This window comes from Solanum stenotomum, chromosome 8 (assembly GCF_019186545.1).
Source record: "Solanum stenotomum isolate F172 chromosome 8, ASM1918654v1, whole genome shotgun sequence".
NCBI lineage: Eukaryota > Viridiplantae > Streptophyta > Magnoliopsida > Solanales > Solanaceae > Solanum > Solanum stenotomum.
Window position 1 is genome coordinate 3,670,629 of NC_064289.1, and position 27,850 is coordinate 3,698,478.

General features: G+C 33.4%; 3 protein-coding genes across 4 annotated transcripts; 2 read left to right on the top strand and 1 right to left on the bottom strand.

Annotated features, from left to right (window-relative positions):
• The first annotated feature begins 2,422 nt into the window (after window positions 1-2,422).
• On the top strand, window positions 2,423-3,430 carry LOC125875102 (uncharacterized). The gene has a single exon (XM_049556181.1). It carries the CDS (start codon window positions 2,623-2,625, stop codon window positions 3,136-3,138), a length of 516 nt encoding a protein of 171 aa, XP_049412138.1. The 5' UTR covers window positions 2,423-2,622; the 3' UTR covers window positions 3,139-3,430.
• A 7,974-nt stretch (window positions 3,431-11,404) lies between these two features.
• Window positions 11,405-21,218, top strand: LOC125872223 (uncharacterized). 2 transcript variants are annotated; one of them, XR_007447118.1, is made up of 20 exons: window positions 11,405-11,678; window positions 12,594-12,697; window positions 12,873-12,959; window positions 13,073-13,148; window positions 13,236-13,310; window positions 13,416-13,469; window positions 14,611-14,670; window positions 14,799-14,909; window positions 15,570-15,664; window positions 15,825-16,030; window positions 16,286-16,383; window positions 16,754-16,857; window positions 16,982-17,147; window positions 17,336-17,458; window positions 18,239-18,321; window positions 19,136-19,277; window positions 19,460-19,489; window positions 19,653-19,714; window positions 19,830-20,829; window positions 20,972-21,218. XR_007447118.1 is itself a non-coding variant. In XM_049552937.1 (19 exons), exons 1-19 carry the CDS (start codon window positions 11,643-11,645, stop codon window positions 20,650-20,652), a joined length of 2,535 nt encoding a protein of 844 aa, XP_049408894.1. In that variant the 5' UTR covers window positions 11,405-11,642; the 3' UTR covers window positions 20,653-20,963. The 2 variants fall into 2 exon arrangements, 1 of the variants encoding a protein (XP_049408894.1); XM_049552937.1 differs by lacking the exon at window positions 20,972-21,218 and having other exon boundaries at window positions 19,830-20,963.
• A 2,877-nt stretch (window positions 21,219-24,095) lies between these two features.
• Window positions 24,096-27,191, bottom strand: LOC125872224 (auxin response factor 18-like). Its single transcript, XM_049552938.1, has 4 exons — window positions 25,985-27,191; window positions 24,705-25,585; window positions 24,537-24,599; window positions 24,096-24,379 (listed from the first exon to the last, which is right to left on the bottom strand). Exons 1-4 carry the CDS (start codon window positions 27,029-27,031, stop codon window positions 24,340-24,342), a joined length of 2,031 nt encoding a protein of 676 aa, XP_049408895.1. The 5' UTR covers window positions 27,032-27,191; the 3' UTR covers window positions 24,096-24,339.
• Between the last annotated feature and the right edge of the window lie 659 nt (window positions 27,192-27,850).

The following is a 27,850-nucleotide window of genomic DNA, read 5'->3' on the forward strand; positions in this document are numbered from 1 at the left end:
AAAGAATATAGAGGAAATAATATTTTGTTTTATTTTTAACTATCCATATAAAATAAGGAAAATTGTATGAAATATCAAACTATTAATTCAAATTAAATGTTATAGTCATAGTTTCTTTTATTTGTAATTCATAGCAAATATTCCATGAATTTTGTCATCTCATTTGTATACCGAAATATACAAATAGACCCATTCGGTATACATATGTGTTGTATAAAAATTAATTACAGGACCCATTTGTATACCGAAATATACAAATAGACCCATTCGGTATACATATGTGTTGTATAAAAATTAATTGTATGATCCATTTGTATACCGAAATATACAAAATAGAGACCCATTTGTATACCGAAATATACAAATAGACCTATTCGGTATACATATGTGTTGTATATATGTAGTAATTTTGTTTATATACAATTACTGTGTTTTAGTTTGTATACTAAAATATACAAAATATAGATTTTTATGTATATATATATCGAAATATACAAATTAATAATCATAGCAAACATAAAGTTTGTTATAGAGCGCAATTATACAAACTATATCTATAACATACAAATATAATTTTTATATTTGCTAAACCTAAAATTTAGTCAATAAAATTTTACTAGTAACTGAACCGGGACGGAATATGATCCATAATACAAAGTTTGGTAGCGCGAGAACTTATCGAGTTGTGGCACGAAGCAAGCCAAAAAAACAGCTGGCACAAGCTCCGCGCCATATCCAAGCTCATCCTTGTGACTGCTTAAGCTGGCCCCACAAGTTGACAGTTTTGTTGTGGAATGGGCTGCGTGTCAAGCCAAAATAGCTGATAGTCTTGAGGGCCTTATTTTACTGTTCAGGTGAAAACAAACGATCTTCCCAAAATACCCTTTTACTTTATTTCTTTGGAAAAGGAGTCAAATTTTGGATACATGTTTTTTCTTATTCTTTGTTTTTAGTGAATATGAATAGTTAGAAGAAAACTAGGGGCGGATTTAGTAGGCACGTTTGGATATAAAAAAATAACATATGATATTTGAATAAAATAAAATTAAAATTGGTCAAAAAAAGATAATTATTCAAACTTAAAAGCTCATCTTACAAAAGAAAATTACAAATCAAGCCAATACATAATCAATTTTATTTTAAAAAAATAAATTAAAAAAAGTATTATTTGAGTGACTTTTGTAGGTAAAATTACAAAAATTGTGTGATATTTTTGTGACAAAATAAAGTTGAGCTACATTAGGAGATAATTATCATTAGTTTAGTGATTTTGTGTTATGAAAAAAATGAGTCACTTTTCGAGATAAATTTTTTACTTTTCTTGTTTCAATTTATTTATCATATTTTGACTTGATACAAATAGTGTTATTCTTCAATTTATCCAAAAAAAAGCATTAAGGAACTTGTGAATTGTGATTCACGTCCGAGATCGAGCCATACTACTTCATGCAAATTAAGCGTGATACATAAAGTAAATAAGAATTTCACGGTCAGAATTAGGGGTGTGCATTCGGTTTTTTGGTTTGGTTTTACACTATTCGGTTTGGATTTTCGGTTTTTGGTTTTGTAAAAGTGTAACCCAATCCGATCCAAAATAAATTTGGTTTGGTTTGGTTTTTCTCTATTCGGTTTGGCTTTTTTCGGTTTGGTTATTCGGTTATGTCAATAATTAATAACATATATAACCAAAGTAATAATATTTAATCCCTTAAATATACTTTCTAATATAAATCATAAGTAAAACTTAAAACACAATACTTATAAGTATACCTATTTAGATGTAATTCAAACATAAAAGGGAGAAGACACAAGTACCCCCTAGACTATGACCGAAATCCCAGAGACACACCTTAACTATATTAAGGTCCTATTACCCCCTTGAACTCATTTTTTTTGTAATTTTGTACACCTTTTGACTTATGTGGCACACCACGCGACTCCACGCAATATATATATATAATTCGGTTTTTTTTCGGTTTTTTGGTTTTTATCTTTTAAAATCCAAAACCAAACCAAAAAACCAAACAAAGTAATTTATTAATCCAAAATCAATCCGAAAAACCAAAAAACTAACCCAAATAAAATTTCGGTTTGGTTTGGTTTGGTTATTCAGTTTAATCCGAATAGTGCACACCCCTAGTCAGAATGGTTATTTCTATTTTTTATTTAAAAAATTGAGTATTAGTTCTTAAAAAAAAAGAATTTGAATAATTAACATTTTACGGAAAATAGAGAAAAGAGTCCACATCAGCAACTGTTCATTTTTAGAGGAACTGTAGATTTTAGTGGGGTCGATAGTGGATAAATCCAAATTATAACGTGGCGTCTTCATGATTTTTCTAGGGGTATAATGGTGAATATTGAAAAAAGAAGAGACGGAGAAATGAGACGTAAAGAGAAGAATCTTATCCATTATTAAAAACCTTTATAAAAGCAAACCAATTCCTCGCTCTTTGATAACATCAACACATACTGAGAGTATAAGAAAGAGAGATAAGAATACAAAAAATACTACCTTCCAAATTTAAACAGAGAGCAACAACTTCACATTCATTCTATACATACACGTGTCTGTATGTATACACATTAACCATTCTTTCAATTTCTTCCCATCCATCATCAATGGCAGCTTCAAGGAGCTATTTCGCCACGGCAAACTATCGTTTCCTCTCCACCGAGCCAGACCTTGCGATGACTCCTGATTCGGTGTTCGAGTTCGACGAATCAGACATGTGGAACTCATCGACGGTTTCTCGGTCGCCGGAGTTTCATAAGAAATCTCCGAGTTCAAGGATCTCGAGGAAGCAGCGCGAAACGAAGAGCTACCGAAAATGTTCCGGCGCGACGGCGACAGCGACAGCGACGACGACTGCGGCGTCGTTGCCGGTGAATGTACCGGACTGGTCAAAGATACTGAAGGATGAGTACAGAGAGTACGGAAGGAGAGATAGTGATGATGATTTAGACGACGATGATTTGGATAATCGGATTCCGCCTCATGAGTTTTTGGCGAAGCAGTTAGAAAGGACACGAATTGCATCGTTTTCCGTGCACGAAGGAGTTGGGCGGACTCTCAAAGGGAGAGATCTGAGTAGAGTCAGAAATGCTATATGGGAGAAAACTGGATTCCAGGATTGATCCTTTTTATTCAAATCTTAACTATTTTGATCCTTTTCTTTTTTTTTTTTACTTGACGGTCATTTGTTGACTATTTACATATCAAGTCCATCACTGCTTTGTGATTGTAAGTTTTTTTTTTTTTTTTTTTTGAAGTTTTGAGAGTAAATTAAGACAAAAAAAATTGATCCAACTTTTGATATATTGTCCAAATTTGCTGGTAGTTTCAGATTACAAATGCACCATTGTTATGGATAATCGAGTTTGTTCTGTCAAGTAGTTCACTGATAGAGACATTACAGTTAAATGGAGTCCTACAAGAACACAAAACAACAAAGGAAGAAAAAAAATCTAATAAAATATCATAAACCACTTGCGCCAGAATAACTCCACAGATATTGTTAATTTTCCGTCTAAGGAAAATATCAATTAATTTCAGATTAAGGAGTTGTGAGTGGATTACGGGTATCTAATTACTTGTTTTTTTAAAACATATCTTAGCTACTAAAGAGTATCTGCGATTAAATTTGTTTGCACCTTACCTTCCTTCCTAACCTTACTCGATCCAATAGTTCGATACTCATCTTTTGGACCAAGTAAAATAAAATATATAGATCGATCAATTTAACTTTGACTATCTAGTGAGGATCTGATCTTCACATTAATCCAAGATTATTGCTTGGACCAAGTAAAACAAGATATATAGATCGATTATCTAGTGATTTATAATTTAACTTATCCTTAATTACCTTTATTTTGGATTAGAAGTTCACAGCCTGGATATACATAAATATGGTGCATGCGAACGTGATACTAATCTACACTTATCAATGAGTACAATTAGTGAGAAACTAAGATAGTTTAGGTGGTTACGTTTTATTGCGTCTCCATCAATATAATGTCAAATCAAAGATCAAATAATGGTAATTATGCATAATTAAACTGGTTAATGCATTATTTGTGAATTGCACTTATGGGTCCATGTTTGTGGGTGCAACATCCAACAGGTGTGCCCCTGATTTAGAAAATACTTGCGTATATAATGCAACACCACTACTTTGATGCCGTTTCTTTTCCACTAACTAAGATAAAGCGCTGTCATGGTTGATACTATTTTTAATAATTAGAAGATGCCTCGATTTGTCACTAATAAGGTACTTCACTTTTATCACTAGACAATACTAAGAAAAAAAATATTTAATCTTATTTTATGTGACATGCTTTCCCTTTTATAATATCTGCAGGTTTCTCTTAAAAACAATTTTATCTTAGCATCCCAATTTAAGCTTAATATTGTTTTTTTTACCACATTAATCTCTTTTTACATTTATTAAGTAATGATAAAGGTGGAAATTGATAGTTACTTATTTTTAAATTTTTCAAATGACAATTATTTGGATATTATATTTTTATCAAGATGACAAGTAAAATGGATCGAAATAGGTTAGATATGAGTGGTCTTGTCAAGCAATAAATTGTCTGCTTAATAGTGTAAGAAAAAGCAAATTGATGTGTTTCTCTTTGAATGTGTCAAATATAAACCGATTTGGTTAAAAAGCATAATTCCAAAACTCAAAAGATATGGAATATCATGAAGATACTTTCATACTGTCCTACAGGTAACTTCTTCTAATCTTTTTTGGCCTTTATCTTTCTCTCTTTTCTCTTCGGAATATAATACCAAAAAAGGGGGAAATGAAAACTCCAGGAGAAAACATGAGAAACGTTTGTTAATAATTAACAAAGTGAAATAACCTATCTATCTTTGTGAGGCAGTGATTAGTAAGGACCGCGTATATTTTACCTTTTTCGGATTCTATTGTTTTTGTGCTTCTTCGGCGAAAAAAATAATAATTTTCATGTATATGTAATAATGTTAATTTACTTTTAACTTTTTCATGTGTTTAGTTCTTTATATCTTAGACTCCTTTTGTAAAATATTTGATTTCGCCACTCGGGCCTAAACTATTTATTCTGTCAAGTAAATTGTTACAATGAAAAAGATAGGAGAGAAGGTTAACTTGTAGTAATCATATATATTTAATTTGAGTTACTTTTCATTTGAATTTAGTTAAATGATATACATTGTTGATATAAAATATTTTTTTTACACTGTTTGAAAAGAAGACAAATTACCTGCTACGATAAATAAACATAACGTTAATCTTTCCTATTTTATTTTAAAAAAAAATGGTGTTGAGGTTTATGAGGAGAATAGCTGGAGGTGTTGATAGAGAAGGAAAGTTGATAAAGAAAGGGGTGGGGATTGATTGATTGATTTTAATTGATGGAAAAGTTGTGGACAATGGGATTCTTCAAACAATGGAGTACGAATGAGACAGCTGCTTGGCCTTTCGTTTAACGCTTCCTATCTTTTCTTGCTTTATGGCTATCCAATAAATAAAAGGGAAAATTACGCAAATAAGCAAAAATATATTAATTAATTAACTAACATAATTCTAGTTTGAATTAATTAGGCGTTGCAGCTCAATTTTAGATGTAATCATGTCACTTATACATATACAAATACATATGTATACCAGTTACATATATATAATTATCTGACAGATATACATATACAGTATGCTTTTCTCGCTCGCTTCTCTCCTCCCTCTCCCAATCTCGCTCGTCTCCCTCCTCCCTCTTCCAATCTCACTCGCCAGATATACAAATACATATGTATATCAATTACATATATACAATTATTTGACAGATATACATATACAATTCGCCTCTCTCCTTCCTCTCTCAGTCTCACTCGCCTCTCTCAACCTCGCTCGCCTCTCTCCTCCCTCTATCAATCTCGCTCACCTCTCTCCTCCCTCAAACATGTAGCTATGAATCGTAATTAGCAAGCTATACCTATGAAGCATAATTAAGTTATTTTTAAGTGGTTATATGCGAAAATTCCCCTGAATAAAAATAAAATATCTCTCTCTATATATATATCACATAAATGTCACATATTTTGGATATACACTTATTGTATGTGTATATATTTTTTTATACAAGTGTCAGTTTTCGATATAAGTATAAGATACAAATTATGATTAAATTATAATTTGTATTCTCATTTTATAACTTGTAATTAAAATGTCTGATCATTTAAGATTTTTATAAAAGAATATTTAATTTGAAGTAAATATCTTATGTGTATATTTTCGGAAAATAACCTAAAATACCCCTGAACTGTTGGAAATGGTACAAAATTACCTTCCGTCTACCTATTGTCCTCAAAATACCCTTAACATCTTCCTTTAGGTCTTATATTGACCTTCTTTTTAACGGACCCCAATTTAAACCTAATTAATAAATTAATTAATGACGTGACATTCATATATTGGTCATCCTATAATTAATCTAAACTAATTTAAAAATTCACCCATTCCCAAATCAAATTGACCCGCCCCAAATCAAATTCCAATTAAAAAGTCCCCACACTTCACGATCATGGCTCGTCTTGCACCGGCCACTTGCGTGTGACAGAAAAATGAGAATTTTACAACTCTGGTAGAAGCATCCGGCGAACATATCATCAAACACTTCACTTTCATTTGGCCATTTCAATTCCATAACCCAAATCTGAAGGAAGAAACCGGCAAACACTGCTTAACTTTTCTGAATTGTTTGGTATATTTTATGTCAAGGTTTATACTGAATTTTTATTGTAGATTAACTTGGTGTTAGTCCTTTTCTTTTAGTGAATTTCCATATTATGGAGGAAGAGTGGAAGCACAATGCGTACCAAAATCTCAGACTATTAGCCATTTTTAATCTATAGCATTTAGTGGTTAAATTGCTTGCAGATTTTGAGTGATTATCGGAGCAAATTGTTAATCAATATTATTTAATTTGCAGCAAAAGTAATATAAATCGCATAATGACAACTCTGATTGATTCATTCTTCGCAGATTTGGAGGAATTAGATGAATTATTCGATAATACACGTAATGTTCACGGAAAATCGTTATTACGATGATTTTTATTTTTGGCTTTTAATTACGATGATATTGATGATCTAGATAATGTTTCGAAGCTGCAAAAATCAAGTAGCTACATTGATATAATGCAGAAAGTTGAAGATGCTATAATTTTCGTGAGAACTCAAACGGGAAAGGACAGATGGGTTAAATAAATTTGGGGCAGGTCGATTTGATTTGGGAATGGGTGGATTTTTAAATTAGTTTAGATTAATTATAGGATGGCCAATATATGAATGCCACGTCATTAATTAATTTATTAATTAGGTTTAAATTGGGGTCCGTTAAAAAGAAGGTTAATATAGGACCTAAAGGTAGATGTTAAGGGTATTTTGAGGTCAATAGGTAGACGGAGGGTAATTTTGTACCATTTTCAATAGTTTAGGGGTATTTTAAGTCCTTTTCAGATATATTTTTTATATGAGCACCGGTCCACATAAAAAGCATAATGTACCACATATTTGATGTTCCTACCTATAACTCAACTAAAAATCAAATCAAAGTCCTATCATATTATGGTTTTCAAGCCTGCTTGAATGACTTTATGACTTATTTTTGTTATTTTAGCTTAAAACAAATGTTTATAAGTATTTCTTTTATTTGGTCCAAACACTATAAAATTACTTTAAAACTATTTTAATTTAAAAATATCTAAAATAAATAAATTCAAACAAGTTATTAATATGTTCAAAATAGCAAAATATCCATCAGGAGTCGCGAGCGTTTCGTCCCATACTTGGGCCTATGGGTGGTAGCCCAAGAAAATAGGGATATGATTTACCAGTCCACTTGCCAACAATTTCATAGGGATTTAGGACCCGTTTGGTCCCAAATATATTTGAGAAAAAAATTGAGAAATGGTGTTTGGATATATAACTTGTCATTAATTGATAAATATATTTGTCAAGTATCCAAGTTTCCAATATTTTAAAAAAAAATAAAAATTTGGGCTAAGTTATAGTATTTGAGAATATTTTTTTAAAAAAAAAATTACTCCGAACTTTTATATTTTATAAAAAATACTCATCATTTGTTAATTTCAACTAACATTATTTACCAAATTACTATATTAACAACTAATAACTAATCATCTTTGCTATCTATACAGAGCATGACAAAAAAAGAACATTTTGTTTTTAATGGGTAAAAATTTATCATGAATCAATGACAAGTTTGAGTGTGCGATTAATGTATTGCTCTTGTCCATATTGGTTTTTTTTTGTTGTTGATTGTTATTAATTATGTTATAAGGTTATTTTTTGACGGAACATGTTCATTATAAAACGACAATACAAACTTAAAGATATTTTTAATATTTTTTAGAACTTATGAGTATAAATCATATTTTTTGAATGGTCAAATATTTCTTCCAAAATTTATGACCAAACATATGATGATTTCAACCAAAAAAGATTTCCAAGAATATTTTAAAATTTGGGCCAAACACTAGCTTAATTTGTACCTTTTTTTAAAAAAAAAGTTCAACTACTACCCGCCCTCCGCTTATTCTTCAAAATCTTTGTTCGGTATAAAGTAACAGAGATTTTATGTCTCTTATTATATTGTATGTAAAATCCCCATAAAGGTTTATTTATTTTTGGGTTGATTTTAGATTAAAAATATATAATTTAGATTAAGGTGCTATGAGCCAAATAAAATAAAGGTACCATAAGTGAGACATCAAGCCAAAATAGGTACTATGAGTGAAAGGCCAAGTCAAAATCAAACTTCACTCACTCAAGGTACCATGAGTGGAACTCCCCCTCAAACTCCAATTTGAGACAAAAATATCTAAAGTTTGGCCTCGTCATCAAGGCTATAAGTTTATACAAAAATGTGTTTTTGGCAAGACTATATATTGATGCCTTGCCACAATTTCAGTAAAAAAAAAAAATGTCCCGTGTTTTTCCTTGTCAGGTTCATAAGTTAAAGTAAAAAATGTTTGAAGTTGATCTTGACAAATCATACCAAATTTAGATTAAAATGTCTGATATCTAGGGTTCGCAAGACCACATTTTAGTCAAAAAAATCTAAAAGCAACACACAAATTTTCAACTTCTACATAAAGTTTGCGATTTTTTTTTTGACTTTTGGTATAAATTAAACGATAGTCACAAAATTTAACAGAAGGATTGACCACTGTGCAAACGATAGTAGTTTCTTTTCTAACAATTACTCTAAATATGATTTTTGATGAATACAATTAGATAAATATCATATAAATATATATTCATTAAGGGTGGAATGCTTTATCTTTACACCATAGGACTTAACAACAAAAGTAACCTTTCATTTTAAGTCAAAGGGAAAATACACCTCCTTTCAAAAGGGACTCAACAATAAATTTGCAAGCATGTCAATTAATAAGAAGAAAGCAACATGCATACTCGTTAAGAAAACTTGTAAAATACGGCAGTTTCTCCCTACCAATTGCCAATGGTTTAGGATCACACCGACCATATCCAAACAGCCAAACTCACATTAATGGCGCGGCCAAACACTTTCACAAATTTAAGTAACCTTTCACCTAAAGCCACCCAACCAACATAAGTATCTATAATTTCTACCACATACAATCACTGGCTTTAAAAAAAATACGTTTATATATATTTCTCGGTCATTATTATATATTAACTAATCAATAAAATTTTTTATTGATACTAATTTAAGTTTAAATAAAACTCTGTGTATATGCCTCTCTAAGTTTGAAATTTGATCGTTATGTGACGTATGTTCAAGATGAATTTGGCTTCATAATACAAACAAATACCTACTACATGCACGTGCTCATGGCATGATCCGTTGCATATGGAACTGTGATAGCGTTGCGTTACAGTGACAAAATTAGGTTGCATGGATTTTGCCGTTTGGGTTTATTAGTGGTACTAATTACAAGTTGACTAAAACATTATATNAATGTTTAATTTTTTTTATGAAAATTAACAGGCACATGTCTATTTTTTTAAAATTTTTGTTAATTTTTAATTTTTTTAACTAAAATTAATTGACACGTGTCGATTTAAAATAAGAAGTTGCATTTGAAAAATATATATAAAATAAAGAAATCATAAAAATAGTATTTCGTGTTAAAATGGAACAAAAAAAATGGAGTTCAAGGATTAAAATGGAACAAGGCTAAGTTGGAGTGTCAAAATGAAAAATAGGGCCAAGTTTGAGGGGCTGTGTATGTGTTTGGCCTATGAACAAATACCTACTACATGCACGTGCTTATGGCATGATCCGTTGCATATGGAACTGTGATAGCGTTGCGTTACAGTGAGAAAATTAGGTTGCATGGATTTTGCCGTTTGGGTTTATTAGTGGTACTAATTACAAGTTGACTAAAACATTATATTAGTACAATTAATAAAATTAGAAGTGTTTTAATGTGACAGCAAATGACTTTTTGCGTGGATAAAATTGTATATGGCATCACATCAATTGGGCCCTAGATGAGTTAATCTCATCACTACAAGAATTAACCATCACTATCATGCTTAATTAGTACTTATTATTTTGTTGTTTTGGAACTTATCTAAAATTTAAGGTTCTATATTTATATGCCATACATATATAACATGGATGCTTCCACTATAATGGAAATGCACGAATATGTAATATATATATAAAATTTTGTCTACTTTTTCAACATAAAAACTTTGTCAAACATCATCAATTTGATAATGTCCCATGTTAATAAACTTTGAAGTTCAAGATTTAATGACAACCTTCTTATTCATTAATCAATTTAGCGTTTAGGCAAAATTATTTTGTAAACCCAAAGCTTGCTTATTGTTATTTTATCTAATAACCTTTTTTTTTTCTTAGTGAAAGTGAGAAGCAATTCAAATAAAAATAATGTCAATTAAATTTAATTATTTTTATACATAATTAACTACATAAATATGTTCAAAAGGGTACCATTATCTTTTAAATTGATACATTTCATTCATTAATATATTATGAAAATATACCTGATGAGAATAAAATATATTTTCATTACTTGAATTTCAACTTTTTTAAACCATGCAAAATTAATATCATACTAACAGAAATAAACAAAAGAAGAAAGAAAGATCAAAAAAACATTTACAACCCAATACTTTTTACGTGATCTAATTTATAAAATATAGTATATTATTTTCAATCACATTTGATAAATTAGCATATACCGATGCCTAACTTTCTTAGAAAAACAAAAACTCAAAGAAAATAGTGCATGTGGGCTATTTTATTATATATTTCGAGTTTAGTGAATTTCGACCCCTCCAATTTATAACTTTCGAATTTTCCGCCCTCCAATTCTCCATCAAACAATAACATCATTACATTACCCTTGTTTCTCCGCTGAGAAGCTCTTCTTCTCTCTCTACCCCTCTCTTACAGTTCTCTCTCTCTATCTCTTCTCTCGATCTTTACGGCTTCAATATCTCTACCTTTTGATCTTCAAAAGCCTGGGTTTTTGTTGACTTGCTTTCACCATTTCGCTACAAACCCTCCCCTCTCGATTCACTTTAGGGCTTACAGATCTGTTTTTCGTTCAATATGTTTTGGAAGCTCACGCATCTGTCCTGTTCGCCGGTAAGTACTGGATATGGATTTATCTAGCTCTAATGCTTTCCTTGTTGTATTTCAATTATACGAACAAATTTGCTTCTGGAGATTTGAATTTTTTAAGCATTTTATCAGTATTTTTTCCCCAATTTGTGTTGGATTCGTGTGTTACTTGTGTTCGAGTTTAACTTTCGTGCTCTGTGCTCATTTATGACTGGGAGAAATCTGGTGTAAAAAATTGTGGTTTACTTCTCAGTTTTGTTTAATTCTGTGTTGTTATTACTGTAGCTTCACTTAACTTGGTTGAGTAATTTGTTTTCCTTTTCCGTAACTTCTAATATAATTGAAGTGATGATATTTTTTTGTTAAGCAATATTTGATGGTTGAATCAAGTTTGTTAGAAAATGCTGTGGGATTCGTAAGAGAATGGTTTCATGAAGCGAATTCAAGATCATTACGTTCAAATCCTAATATAGGAATCAATTAGAACTGTTTTGTTGTGTATGTTTATTAGATAAATTCCAATATTCTATTTCTTCTATTTAGAATGTACAGCATTGATGAGGGTCTATATTATTAGTAAGGTGTTTGGATATGGAGTATTCTCAGAATTGTTAATTCTTGATCGCACCGGTAATTGTCACCTGCTCAGCAGATTCTCTCGTTATGCAACTTTCAAATATGCGATGATCTTTGAGAGGGCACATCATTTTATAGCCCTTTTTATTGTATTATATGGAAAGTTGCGTTATTCTTCTCAATGTTGGGCCATTTATTTTGAGGCAAAATGTCTGTTCATCTTTTTTGTTGTTAAATTAACTGCAATATTTATTCATTATGTTTACTGATAAAAAAGTGCAATCTTTATTTCGTGGCTCTGAGCTTTGATTATCATTCAAACTTGATGTTCTAACTGTTAAAATATATTGCCGTGTACATTAGGTTGAAGAAGTGTTAGACAAGGAAAACTTCACATTGGAAGAGCTTCTTGATGAAGAAGAGATAATCCAAGAATGCAAAGCTTTGAATAGCCGCTTGATAAATTTGTAAACTTCCTCGCAGCTTTAGCTTATTATTTTAAAATCTGCAGTGCAGTTGATGGTTTCAGTTTGATAATTAATTGACATACTGTTTCCAGGGATGTAATTAATATCCTTACTAAATATTAGTTCCATTAATAATTTCGAAGTTCATTGAGAGACTACGATTTTGTGGTTTCAGTTTGAGAGATAGAGCTCAGGTTGAGCAGTTGCTGCGATACATTGTTGAAGTGCCTTCTGAGGATGCCGATAGCAAATGGAAGTTTAAGTAAGTTATGACATAACCAAGCTTCAATTATCATGTCATTATTTATTAAATGTACACGTTCATCCAATATTTGAAAATCTGGAAGTACTTCTGAATGCTGTTTCATGCTGTAGGTTTCCTTTCATCGCCTGTGAGATATTCACTTGTGAAATTGATGTCATCCTTAAGACCTTAGTGGACGATGAAGAGGTACTGTACTTGCAAGATGTAATTTTATGCACAAAAGATACAGTTGTTCTGCTCTGATAATTTGGTCATTTTTCTATTGTGGTGCAGCTAATGGATTTGCTCTTTTCGTTCTTGGAGACCGATCGTCCTCATTGTGCGTTGCTTGCTGGGTATTTTAGTAAGGTATACTTTGATTCATCTCCATCTGCCGTGTATGAAAAAATTCCTTTGTGCTATGTTGTTGAAATGTCATTTGGTTGATATTTTACATGGGTTTGATGCACACAGGTTGTGGTGTGCCTCATGTTGCGGAAGACTATTCCACTTATGAATTATGTCCAGGTTGGCATGATAAATTCTATGTATTTGGTACTTTGTACAGGCAATTTATATTTGTAGTGATCATGTTTAGCTTCTTTTTTCCTATGCAAATGCATGATGTGCTTGCTAAGATATGTTTTATCTGGTTAAAGACATATATGCTAGTAGAAGGATAAGTCAAGGTGTGCGAAAGCAAAAAAAAATAGAAACTAACTTTGTTTGGGAATTGAGGCATATGTAATTGATTGATTTTTCCGGCTAAGAAACAAAAGAAAATATTGTTTGCCAATTGAAGATTATGCATGTAGAATCTTTAACAAACTCTAGGAGCAACGTTAAAGAAGTTTGACTAGTATGATGTGATGAGCTAGTTCTATTTCTATCACATAAAGATGAATATTATATAGTTAGGCAGTAGTTCAAAAAGAAGGCTGGGGGATTGGTTTACTTGTTACATCTACATGGATCTTATGCCAAACATAACCTGACTGTCTATGAGACATTTTCTTCCTGATGATGAAGGTTAACTAAATAGTGTGATGTTAACTTGTAGAATCTTTAACAAACTCTAGGGGCAATGTTAAAGAAGTTTGACTAGTATGATGTGATGAGCTAGTTTTATTTCTATCACATTAAGATTAAGATTATATAGTTAGGCAGCAGTTCAAAAAGAAGGCTGGGGGATTGGTTTACTCGTTACATCTACATGGATCTTATGTCAAACATAACCTGACTGTCTATGAGACATGTTCTTCCTGATGATGAAGGTTAACTAAATAGCGTGATGTGAACTTATAAACACAATGTCATTCTTCATGTTATTTTCATGTTTGAAGCAACTTTATTTTTAGTGGTAACCATTGCATCTCCTTGATGCCTTTCTAATATGATTCAATTACTTCACTAAAAAAATTGTGGTGACTTCAATGTTTACTCAACTATTTACGTTACAACTTACAACTATAGATGGAGCCCCTCTTGGAATAAATTTTGCTTCAAGCCTCTTGATTATGTGAGGTATATTGGAGAAATGCTGACATAGAAATGAAGTTGATTTTATGTAGAGCACAGCTTTATGACACAGAGATTCTAGGTGTTTATTCTTTTTTTCCTCTTCCCCCTTCTAATAATCTGTATTTACATTGTTTCTTTTTGGTTGCAGACCCATCATGATGTTTTCCGCCAGATGGTGGATTTGATTGGTATTACATCCATAATGGAGGTTTGTAGCCTGGTTTTCCATTTTACCATTGACTACTATCTTTTTTATTTATGCTTCATTATTTGAAAATAGATTGAGAATTACTTAGCAAGAAAAAACATTTTTCTCTGATGAGCTTTTTCTTATAGGTTTTGGTGCGACTTGTAGGCGCTGATATTTACCCGAACACTAAGGATGTCATGCAATGGCTGGCTGACAGCAATTTATTAGAAATGATTGTGGATAAATTGAGCCCCTCTGTAAGTCCAAAATAGATAATGTTTTTTTTGCTTTGGTTATAGTGATATATAATATACTATGATTGAAATTACATAGATTGTCTATATATTGGGCATGTGGACTGTGGTGCATTAAGTACCTACGATTTTTCTGACATGATTCTGTCATTTTATTTTATCATTTGTTGTCTCCCTGTTTAATGTTATTTGTTGACAGTTTGCTAGTGATCTATTACTGCTCGATTTACTGGTTTAAATGCTGGTTTGTTGCTTACTGAACAGTAAACAAAGCGTGCAATGACTTCCTTGACTTGGGAGCAGCAGGAGCGGTGATGTGCTTATATAGTTGATAGGAATTTTCTACTTTTAAGGCGCTAAGTTAAACGACATTCCATCCGATTTCAGGAGATAGGACATACTACTATAGTTGATAGGAATTACCAATGCCGGAGGCACTTAAATTAGATACAAAACCCTCTCAATTTTTTAGTTGCATGTTCCTTTAAGCTACACTGTAGATCATTGGAACTGGCTTTATTTCTGCCATCCTTTTCTTAATGATTGCGGATCATAGTCCTGATGTCAGGATGGCTAAATGCGATTGAATGATCTAGTCTTCTACTAAGTTGCTTTTGGCACACTTAGCGTAGAACATTTTTGATGTTGTGTTCTATTGTCCAGAGTTCTCCAGAAGTACATGCTAATGCAGCAGAGACTCTATGTACAATAACCCTAAACGCACCATCTCCTCTTGCTACTAAGCTATCCAGCCCAAGGTTTGTGGAACTTCCCTTGATATTTCCCTTAAAAGTTAGTTTTTTAATACTGCTGCTGATAGTAAATTATCATTTTTATTTCTACTGAGAATGAAATATCATCTGCACTTGTGCCAAGTAATTTATAACTGATAAGTTCTACAACTTTCTTTGGGTGTAGTTTTGTAGCAAGGATATTCAGTCATGCCCTTGAAGACTCACACTCAAAGTCCGCCCTTGTCCATTCATTATCTGTATGCATATCTTTGCTGGATCCTAAAAGATCAATTCCATCTCCCATGATGTATTCTTACCGCTGCCAGCATGTTTATGAGTCATCTGTGTGTGTCAATCCTGAGACTATAAGTGCAATGCTGCCCAATTTCGGTAACTTTCTTGTTTAGAAATATGTACACATATTTGAATTGCTGCATACTTGTTCAAATGACTTTCTACCCTTTGGAAATTATATTAAAATTGTGTAGAAAGTGTGGGTAGTAACTAGTAAGGAAGTACGAACGCACAGAGCCATCAGATAACAGGCCCCAGAAGAAACATAATGCTAATATTAGTGATTTTTGCTGATGATTTTTCTGTCCCATCTCTCATTATGAAAGTTAATATATGTCATATTTGACACAGGCAACTTGCTAAAGCTGTTGAATGTATCATCTGATGACAAGATTCTGCCTACAACATATGGTGAACTCAGGCCGCCTCTAGGGAAACATCGACTGAAGGTTTGCTTATTTGCATCTTAGAGAAAAAGAGTTAATCGTTTTTGTATATCCATACCCAACTTTATAGCAATCCCTGAGAAGGATATGCCAAGCTAGAAGTTCCATTGCTGTGGCGTTAGTTAATAGTTTTCAAGGATCAACTGTTCTTATGTGTTGCAAGCAGTTGTAAAGTCCACTTGTGAAACTTGGTGGATTTGTTGTCATGTATTTGCCAACTACTAATCTTTGGCTAGTAGCTGAGAAAAGCATACTGACATGAAATCACATGTAATGCCTGTCTGCATCCACGAGGACTGTATTTATTGGGTTGATAATCTCGGCTGATTCTTCTTTTGTTTGTATCTTAGACCGGTTTTCTTCTTTATTGTAGATTGTGGAATTCATTTCTGTGCTGCTAAAAACTGGCAATGAAGTTGCAGAGGATGAATTGATCAGCTCTGGGACAATTGAGAGAGTCCTGGATCTCTTTTTTGAGTAAGATTCTGCCTATGCTCCTGTACTCTCGAACACGGTGTACAAAAGTGATTGATCTTGCACTGTTCACTTTCTTACTTGTTTCTTGTTTGATGTTCTAACAAGTTGGATAATTGCTGTATAGGTACGCATTTAACAATGCATTGCATCATCACGTAGAGAGTATAATAAACTCATGCTTGGAAAGCAGAAACAGTGTCCTGGTCGATCATCTTTTTGAAGACTGTAATTTGGTTGGAAAAATTCTTCAAACGGATAAACAGCCCACAGTTTCTGGCAGTGAAAGTCAGGTTGATTTTAGCGAAGTAACTGATTTCCTTCTCTTTGATGTTTATAGGTCTTGCAAATTTATGTCCTCTTGTTCTTTTATTGTTGTCTCTACTTTTTCTATGGAATATGAATATATTCAATAATAACCTTGTATTCTCATTGCAAATAATGATTTAAAATATTTAATTGTGCTTTTCAATTGATGCAGCCCACTTTTCCTGCTACTGGTAAACAAGCACCCCGACTTGGTAACATAGGGCATCTAACACGGATTGCTAACAAACTTGTACAGTTGGGAAGCGATGACAATCGCATTCGAGGACATCTAGAGGTGAGTGCTACGGTGATAGCCTTAAAATTTGTTACTTATAGGTTTCATGGAAGTTTGATACTGAAGATTTCCAAATCTAATTGCCAAAAGGTCCTGAGGCTTAACTGTTAGAACTTACTATGTATATCTAAGCAGTTATTTTCTCAAGAGAGCTCCATGATGGATGCGGACAAATAATTCTGAACATACTATTCCCCAAAGTAGAAAAAAATATATAAGATTGAAGCTTGGTTTGTATTTGCGTTCTTGGGGAGGACGCAGTTCCATGGATTTTTACTATTTATGATTATAAATAAGGTTTTATTTAAGCAACAACAACAACAACATATTGAGTATAATCCCACAAAGTGGGGTCGGGGGAGGGTAAAGTACCTTACCCCTACCTCAGAGGTAGAGGTAGAAAGGCTGTTTCCTATGGTTTTATCAAGCATTTATTTTTTCTTCAAGAGTTGATATTCATTTTGTTAAACTAAAATCCACCCTCATTTTATTTTAATGGCTATATATTTTGAGTTGAGGGTCTATCGGAAACAACCTCTCTACCTTCATAAGGTAGGGGTAAGGCTGCGTACACACCACCCTCCCCAGACCCCACTTGTGCGTACACACCATTACTTTTCTCACTTTCTGTCGCTATTGTTGGCTTTTGATTATAATTGTGTAGCTGGGGTTGGCGCAAGATGGTTTTACATAGTATTCCCTTCAATTACTTTTATCTGGCATATGATTTTGTGCACAAGTTTCAGCTGCGCTTCTGCTAATGGGTTCTCTTTACTCCAGAAAAATATGGAATGGAGTGATTGGCACACTACTGTCTTACAGGAGCGTAATACACTTGAAAATGTCTATCGATGGGCTTGTGGGTATGCTTCTGCGTCTTCTGATTTAACTTGAACTTTTTGGGATGTTAGATTTTGATTTCTGTAATATGAGGTAGACCGTAACAAAATTTTGTTTGGATGAAGCAATAACTTGGGAAACGTACCTGGCATATTTTCATAAATATTATCACTGCCTCTAATAGTGGAAGTACATAATTTAGAAGAATAAATGAAGAGATGTTCAGGGTATGAGAGAACAAAGATATTGAAAGTAAGCAACTACTTTTAAAAGTTCTCCCATATTATTTCTCTTTAGACAGTAGACATACTGTTTGTGTCATAACAAGCACTCTCTTTGTAGTTCAATGTTTGAATTTTCAAATATTAGGAGGGATTTAGAAAAATAGGTCAGATAAGAAATGGCTGGGTTAAGGTTGAATAAAGGGGATAAAGATGTGCTTTGTTGGTCTCAAACTGACATGAATTGTCCTTTTATAAGCTGTAGTACTGCGTAGATCTCTTACAAAATGGGCTAGTGGATTTCAACTGAATTTCTTAAAATCAAGAAGTGAAGAACCTTCGGAAATATACTTATAAAGTGATTGTAAGATGAGCTTATGTTTTTTCACCTCCTCTCGTAGTCTTCCTTGGTTCCTGCAGCAAGTACAATAACAACTATGCCTCAATCCCTAGCTAGCTGGGGACGGTTAGCTGTGTGAATCCTTCATAGCATAAATGCTCTAAGGGTTCTCTAATAATACATACTCCAATGGTTATATCTCTAATATACTAAAGAGTTTTCTAGTTCGTGTCACCTATATATGGATTTTCAACTTTCTTTTTTGTGTATAAGCAGCCGGCCAACTGCATTACTAGATAGGACAAGAGACAGCGACGAGGAAGATGTTCATAACAGAGATTATGATGTAGCAGCTTTAGCAAATAATCTGAGCCAGGCATTCCAGTACACCATATATGATAATAATGGCGCTGAAGAGGTAAGCGTTGTATACCTTCTAGTTTGAGGATTGAGGGGTGTTGTTGTCTGTTGGTAGAGGAGGGCAAAAGGAATCCATGATCTCAGGGACAGTGCTCTGCATCCCCAACTCAGCTTGTGGGCTGTGGATTGGGATTTAGTCTAGCTTTTGATTCCTTTGTGGTTTTTCTTGCATGTTAACAGGGTCATGGAGCTCTTGATCGAGATGATGAGGTAATAATGTTTTCCTTAGTTAACTTGTCTTCTTTTTTGATATGAAATGGAATAGTTAGATAACATGGCGAACTGAAGACGGACTTGTGTGATATTCACTTATCTATTTTTCTGTATCATATGCCTTAGTGTTCATCACAATGCTACATTCATGTTACTGTAGGATGTATACTTTGATGATGAGTCTGCTGAAGTTGTCCTGAGGTTGGGAGATGAGCAAGGGAGGTGAGTTCTAGCTGTCCTGGCTACAAAGTTATTATCATCTGTCAGTTTCTTGGCATCTGGTATTATCTGCACTTTTTATCATGTATAACAGTTTTTTTTTAAAAAACTTTTGCAGCAATTTGTTCACAAATTCGGATTGGTTTGCTTTTCGAGATGATAGAACTGGAGATGATTCCAAGAGTACCTCACCTACTGAAGTGATGGAAGACATTAACCTTAATGGAACAACAAATGGTGGTAATAGCAATAGTGATGATGAGGTAGTAGTTGGAGAGCAGGAGGAATTGACTGAGAGAAAATCAGATGTAATGCCCAGTTCTAGTTCAGATGCTTTTAATGGAGTTGGTGGAGTCGATTCTGCTAATGGTGGAGACTTCAATCAACAAAAAGATAAAGCAGATGAGTCGGGTGATGGGGGTTTCTTCCATTTTGAGAAGTCAGACAGTGATGACCCGTTTGGAGACAGGCCTATACCTGAATGGGTTGCATGGGGAAATGGCTCAGTTGGTGGATCCGTGAATCCCTTTGAAGATAATGGTGACTGTAGTGGAAATCTTGCAAATTCAGGGGAGGCAGTAACTCCCTCGATTAGTTCCACTTCTTGCAGTGGTGGAGAGTCTATTCCAAATGGCGTATCTACATCTCCTGATTCTAGTAAAAGTTCATTGGGATCTGATTCTAGTAAAAAAGCAGCATCCCCTGTGCCTTCTTTGTTTGAAGAGGATGTTGAATTTGTTGGTGTAGAATTAGAGGGTACTGAAAAGGCAATGGAACATGCTCTTAAGGAGGGGATTGTTGGGGAAGCGGCTCCATTGAAAAGGAGCTTAGTTCCTAAGATGCCAGAAAAGGATAATACAGATGAGGGAGGGTCAGGAGTGAAAGAATTCAATGAGTCTAACTTTTGGAGAGTTGACCAAGAAGTCATAGTACAGGAATAACTGGGGAATTCAGTTGACCTTTATCTGAATTTAGAAACACAGCTGATACGCAGGGTGCTCATTTTCAGTTTGGTGAGACTATACAGGTGTACAGTGTACTTTGTGTTTCAATTGGGATCGACACAAGGATAACAAATATTGGTTGTTACTGATTTTTTATTGTTCCACTCTGTCCAGGTTTCCTTTTCATTAGTGAAAATTTTGGTTTCTCAATTCTCAATATGGCATATTCATTCGAATTTTGGAGTCTTGTAGTAGTTGTATGGATTCTGGAGTTATTTCAATTATCAATAACACTCTTTCTTTGCTAACTATCCAGTTAAAGGCACATTTGTGGGATGCTGATTGAAACAACCATCGTCCTGCTTGTCTGTCTCATGCTATGATTGGAATTTGGATGAAATTGTTCTATCTTCGGCGTGGGGGTTTCGATTGAATAGAGTCAAGGTAATTATATATAAAACCTGCCAGAATAGTTCATAGTTCTAGCAATTGGGTTAAATGTAGTAGGATGACGAGGTCTAAATGATACACTTTTGGAAATGTAAAATTTATTTTCAAGAAGTTGTGAATCAAAATTTTGATTTGAAGTTAAAAACTTGTGTTAAACTTGCATACTTCAAATCAAGTCGTTCTTATAACTGTTTTGTCTAAAGGTGATATGTAAGCCAATTCATTCATAGGGACGGGATAAGGGCTAAAGAAAGAATCATAGATCAAGTTCTCAGCCGGAACTTTTAAATCACAGGTTGAGATTGTAACTTAATTTAAATACATTAATTTCAGGTCGGCTTAATCGAAAGTAGTAGCTCGAATTCTTATTGTCTTTTAGTCTGAAGTAGCATCATCAAGAATATCTTACCTCGGAGCTATGAAAGTGAAGAGTTCAAATATGCGTATAGGTATCGGGTAACCCCTCTTTCGGGCTACAGACGATTCCGGACATCCCCGAATGTACTCTTAAACTACTAAGACAAATTCTCTCCCCCCTCAAATATTTTGAAAAAAAGGGTAGTGTGTGTAAGTATATTAATTTTACTTAAATACTCAAATTATGATATGTTTCAAATAAATATATAAGCACATAATAACGTTTTTTATTTAATATTTTTGAGTCATATTGAACTTTCTTGTGTGTTCACAAACTAATATATAAATAAGTTAATCACATAAAATATATTTCTTTTTATAATTATGCACATCATCAGTTATCATCAATTGAAATATGTCTGAGGTTTTATGACTTATTAAATCTAATACATGTAACTAAATGCGCCTTTTCAAAATTTTGAGTCTCAAGTGTTTAACAAAAACACTATTTACTTAACTTGAACTAAATATTCTGTCCTTTTCTTTGAAGGACAATAACGTAATTACCTGTTACGAGTAACCACGGTAAAAATACTAGAATTTTACCATTCTATGGGTAAAGAGATATATACGTATATATCGCGAGTTGAGACCACAATATCTCGGGAGAAATGGGTTAACTTTATCCAAAAAAGATTTTTTTAAAAAAAGAATAATTAGAGTCTAGAGACGTACACGTCTAATTGTGTTGCCGTTTATGCCCCAAAATAGGGTGGGGGTGGGGTCCGCCACACGAATTGAATTGTCACCAAATCTATGTCGTTTAGTGGTCCCTATCTTAAATAACAAAAAATTTAGATAACGACTATTTTTAGCTCAAATAAAATTATTTTCGATTTTTTTAAAAAAAATATTACTAGTATATACATAAAATATAAATAATTTATATCTTAAGTATGTTAGACATCAATTAGAATAGAGTTCACTTATATATTTTTAACAAATATTTTGTAAGAAAACATATGTTTTTGTAATGAATACACGTACGTCTATTATTTGACGTAATTTGATTTAAGATTTTAGTAGAAAGAATTTTCTGAATAGTTTTTGCATATGCAAACAAATGTTTCTTATAACAACTTGGCCCTCATGTGGCTTAAGGAGACAAAACATGTATAATTTTGATTCAACGACAAAATGGTAAAATAAGTCATAGTTTTGGAAACACAATGCTATTGTTTTGAGCTGAATTTGATGAAACAAAATTAAAGCAGAACATGACTACATGAGGAGTTTGATCATTCAACGTGTTTGTAGGATCTCATTGAAAAACCCCAAAAAAATAAATTTAAATATTGGGATGATCAAAATTGTTGCCTTATATTATGGTCTTCTGTTCCCAATCCATTGACCCAAGTTTGCCCCTAAGATTAGCTATTTAGTTTAAAGAAATAATCACACATTAATATTTATAGAATTAAATTATAAATATGTGTAACATCTGCGTGTAATATTCTAATAATCTCTTCAAATTTAATTTATACAATTAAATTAGGTATATTATTATTGTTGTTGTTGTAATCAACAGAGTGACCTTTTTATGAATTAGTCTAGTAAGTCCTACTACTATTTCCATTTTAAAATAGTAGTCACATATCGTTTCTTGAAGTTGATTAGATTAATTTTCGTATCTTAATTGAATTGATTGAATGTTTTTAAAGTTAACATTTTAATATTCAAAAACTACATTAAAAAAAATATAAGTTGCAACTCTTATATATCAACATTATGAAAAAAATATTAATTAAAATTGAAGCGACTTAACTCTAAAAATTAACAATGATAAAATTTTGGAACGAAAGAAATAGTTATGATCACATTTTTCAGTTGTCTGCTGATGTATTTGTTTACAATGTTTATTTATTTGGGGCAAAGGTTGTTTCATTTCTACAAAAACAAGGGGATCCTATATATGCTGAGTCGACAACATCATGTTCAAGCTTATGGGATTCAAATTATTAACCAATAAATGATGCATTATTTCATAAACTTAATTATTAAGAGTACTGCACGATGAGCTGCATTTTCAGAGGATAAACTAATAGTGTTAGTAAGTAGTTTTAGTCAAATAAGCTATTAATGGGTATAGATTAGCCAACTTTTCTTAGAATTAATTAATGTATAAAGTTACAGATTTAATAGGTACATAATAAATTTGATCTTATAATATAACTCTTTTTCGAATAAAGTATAGCAAAAGCTTAATGAACCGAAATAGGCAATCCTTCATTGTCCAACACCCTCACGTGTGCACCTGCAATGCAATCGTCAGGTTGTTTGTTTTAGATAAAGTACTTATGCTGATGAGACGAAACCAAAGCCTGTCCTCACCTTTCTGTTGCTTCTTCATCGGGATCTGTTCCAGTTAAACACTATACGCGTAAATAAGATTAAGCCATGTGTTTTTTTTATGAATCGGAGAAACAAAGAGGTGAATCATAATACTCTGAAAATACAGAATCCCAGTGTCTGTATTCTAATTTAAACTTCGTAAGCAGAAGACGAGAGTATTGATGTGGAAGAAATACATAAAACAAATTCACACATGAATAAAGTTGATGTGTTTTACCACTAACATGTGGTTACATCTTAGCAAAATATGGTAAACAGAACGATCACTACATTATTTCCAACATAAAGAAAACTGAAACATCCTCAAAACAGATCCAAGTTCTACTACTAGTGCCCTTTCAAATTACATAAAGCAGTCTATGATTTCTTAGGAACTCAGAGGCAGATACTTATTCATTACGTAGACAAGAAACGATAATTTAATTCGAAAATGCTAAAGGATCCATCCTGCCTGGTTTGAAGAATCTAGACAACATTGAGGATTGGCAGGTCAGTGAGCCATTTCCTGAAATATAAGATTTTAAGCATTAATCACAATGTGCCAATTCCCTTAGTATGAACGTCATAGAACAAATGCACAATATATGTCTTAACAATTATTCTCAAAATCTTCGTACAAAGACAACAGTCGCATGAGGAAGTATTCAGTTACTAACAATTACCTTGTAGCATTGTTGCCAGATTTCTTCAAAATTGTCAGTCTTTTTGCAGTCTTGATGAAGTCACTGCATTAGAAATCCAAGGAGAACATTGATAAGAACGTTTTACTAGAAAAATATCTTGACATGAATGAATTCAAGAATAGGAAGTACTGGAAGTAATAAATACACCTGAATGGTTCATCTCCAATTTGTTTAGATGCACCTGTTGCATCTAGATAGAGCACATGGGTCACCATATCTAAACTTTCCATCTCAAACATGTCTGAGAGTCTTTTATACAGCTCTGCATATGATCCTAGAACTGAGAGATCAAGAGTACGTCCTACATCCTCTGAATCTAGGAATACTTTGCAGTGATCAGTACTCGTGCCAAGTTCAGCTGCGTGATAACCTTTATTCCAAAGAAATGTAGTGCTTGATAGACTTTCTGAAAGGCATTTCCAGCCTTGAGAAATTCTTTCAGTTTTCAATTGTGCCCAATCGGAGTCTCTTTCTGCTTGGACTTGTGGAGGAGCATGAGTAGAGAGGACACTTGACATTTGCTGCTCAGTGAGAATTGGTTGGCCAAAGAGTAAAAACCGAGGTGTCTTCACATTATCAGCTTCCTCCATCTCACTAGAGGTACCCATGGTAAGCAAGCAAGATACAATTTCATTGCTCTCTTTTTGGACCTTACTTGTGCCAATAGGAATTTCAGAATCAGCATCAACTGGTTGGGAAGCGGGTGGTTGTAGCACACCTAACTGCAACTTTTCGCTACGGTGGAGATTTAATAAAGGTACTCCAAATTGAACATGCCTGGCTCCCTGTATGCCTGCAGTACTGTTGTCAGATGGATAACAAAAAGGACTGCTAGACCTGAGGGGGTTGCCTGAAAATGAAGGTAATGGAAATTGGCGGTCAAGTGCAAACTCTTGTGGCAAACACAACCTTTTCCTTGGTGGTGAGAAGTGTGACAAGTTAATGTCGGGCATATTAGAGACCAATTCGACAAGCCATGGGTTTACAGATTTTACATTCTGCAATAAATCTGGTTCAGCCCATGTCACCTGCAGTATATCACAGAGAGAAGTTTATAAACAAAACTACAACTAAATGTTACCACTGGAGACACTTTAATAGTACTGCACAGCATAAAGATCGATCTTAGTATTGGTTTCTCAATTATTCGAATATCCCGTTGCTAAATAGGAAAGAAATTAAAAGCAAATGAATGTAAATAACACAATATGTCTTTACTAAGTTAAGTACCATAGTTAATAGATACTAAATAAAGGGTTAGAATACACATTAGTTAGGCAGCATTAAGCGAAAAATGTCATGCGTTTGATGTAAACACCGTATGCAAGTCAATTCTTTTTTGTCCAAGAGCTATTTCAGCTGGAAAATTGACATTGATAAGCAGTTATACATTGGTCCATACAGAAAACTGAAAGTGGCTGCATTACCTGAAGAAGCCGCCACGGTGAATGAGGCCAGCGGATGGGGTCAGCAAGCTGAACCGAAGATATACTTCCCATGAACCAGCTGATCCGAGAAGAATCCTCAGTTTCAAAAGCCATTTTGAACCTCATCCCTGAGCACCATTGGACACTCATTGCAGCATGCACAGAAGAGGCCCTAACACAAAATTCTGGAGTGCTTGCACCAGGGTAGTAAACAATTTCAAAAGGTTGGCCACTAGCAGCGAGATATGAAGCCCTAACAACTTCATCAGGGCTCACTTTTCCCTTACCTCTAAATCTCCCACCATAAGAAATCAGATTTTCATTACTACAACTTCTAATCATACTGTTCTCGTCTTCCGTCAAAAATCCACCATAACTACCAGTAGTTGAGTTCCACCCTAATTGTGTTTCCGGCCCACCAATACCACCCCGCTTTACCCGGCGAATTCCAACACAAACCTCATCATTTTCTGCCTTGAGGAACACAACAGAGTCCCCTGCAACCAGCTTCTTCTTATTGACAAATGCACTCCAACCACTAGTCAACAAATGCCTCCTTGGCGTGCCCCTATAAATGTGCCTAAAATTCCAGGTTTCACCATGAACATCCTTTGCCTTTACTACTTGGACAGGCGGATCAGCTTTGAGATCCAATTTGGGGAAAATTGTCTCTGCACAATACCTCGGAGCTGAAAAACCACCCCCATTATTCGCATCTGATTGAGTCAATGTCTTAGCAAAGAAAGTAGGCTTCTCAGTTTTTTCAACCACACTGTCATCTTCAAAGTCTTCAACCGGAATAAGCCTAATTTTCGCATAAACTTCATCAGTTTCAGTGTCAGCTAAAAACTTCACAGCATCAACTCTGCATAGAATCATCGCAGGAATTCTCGGCAGTAGAGTGAAATCAACATTTGTATATGTATGCTCAGCATGACCTTGTGGGAAATAGAACACCTTAGAGTTCACCGGAGGAATTTGCACCATACTTCCTGTACAGGCATGCCAAAACTGAGAGTCCACACACTTCTCTTCCACCACCTCCATTTCACCACTCCTACAATTTTGCAATACCAAAAACCAAATTCAAGAAAAACAAAATAAATTACAGCAACATAGTGCAATAAACCTGCACAATTCCCTCTTCAAGCTTTAAAAAACTCCTACATGATGATTTCAGAAATAAAATGAGACAAACGTAGCTGTTCGGATCTGAAACAGAAATGGGAGAAAGGGGAAGAGAAAAGACACAAACTGTTGAGATGTATCGTATTATGGGCAGGAGATATTTGACATACTGCGAGATAATGGGTAACCTCTTTTTTACCGCAGACAATTTTCTACAGATATACTTATTTATCACGGTCAAAAGTAAAAAATAAACCATCTAGAACAGTAGAAAAGTCTACGTAAAATTGACTGAATTAATCCCACCAAATTTATTTTATCATTGTTTGATCTCTTTTTTTCTTTTTTTTCCATCAAGTACTTGTGCATTAGACCATCTCCAACCCTACTCTATTTTACCCTTTATTTTTTATATTTGAAGAGTAAAATAGAGAATTGAGTCTCCAAGCACTTTCTAAAAAACTCTCTATTCTCTATTTATAGACAGGTGAATAGTAATTACTAGTCACCTCTCTATTTCACTTTTTCATTATTTTAATATTATACCTACTATTTATAACTAATATATTATTTTTCATATAAGGTTATTAATTAAATTTCTAATATTCGTAATTCTTTTTAAATATATTATAACATTTTAAAAAATGTATATTATGTAGTATATACTACTTTCAACCCGAATTAACAATATTTTAAATATATATTTTTTTCAATTTTCGTCCCTTTAAGTGATAATTT

Excerpts from the sequence above, each read along its gene's own strand:
- LOC125875102 (XM_049556181.1), top strand. The coding sequence starts at position 2,623 with ATGGCAGCTTCAAGGAGCTATTTCGCCACGGCAAACTATCGTTTCCTC.
- LOC125872224 (XM_049552938.1), bottom strand. The coding sequence starts at position 27,031 with ATGGAGGTGGTGGAAGAGAAGTGTGTGGACTCTCAGTTTTGGCATGCC. Across the intron at positions 25,586-25,984 it reads CACCGTGGCGGCTTCTTCAG|GTGACATGGGCTGAACCAGA; the intron begins GTAATGCAGCCA and ends GATATACTGCAG. Across the intron at positions 24,600-24,704 it reads ATTGGAGATGAACCATTCAG|TGACTTCATCAAGACTGCAA; the intron begins GTGTATTTATTA and ends TTTCTAATGCAG.
- LOC125872223 (XM_049552937.1), top strand. The coding sequence starts at position 11,643 with ATGTTTTGGAAGCTCACGCATCTGTCCTGTTCGCCG. Across the intron at positions 13,311-13,415 it reads TTGCTGGGTATTTTAGTAAG|GTTGTGGTGTGCCTCATGTT; the intron begins GTATACTTTGAT and ends TGATGCACACAG. Across the intron at positions 13,470-14,610 it reads CACTTATGAATTATGTCCAG|ACCCATCATGATGTTTTCCG; the intron begins GTTGGCATGATA and ends TTTTGGTTGCAG.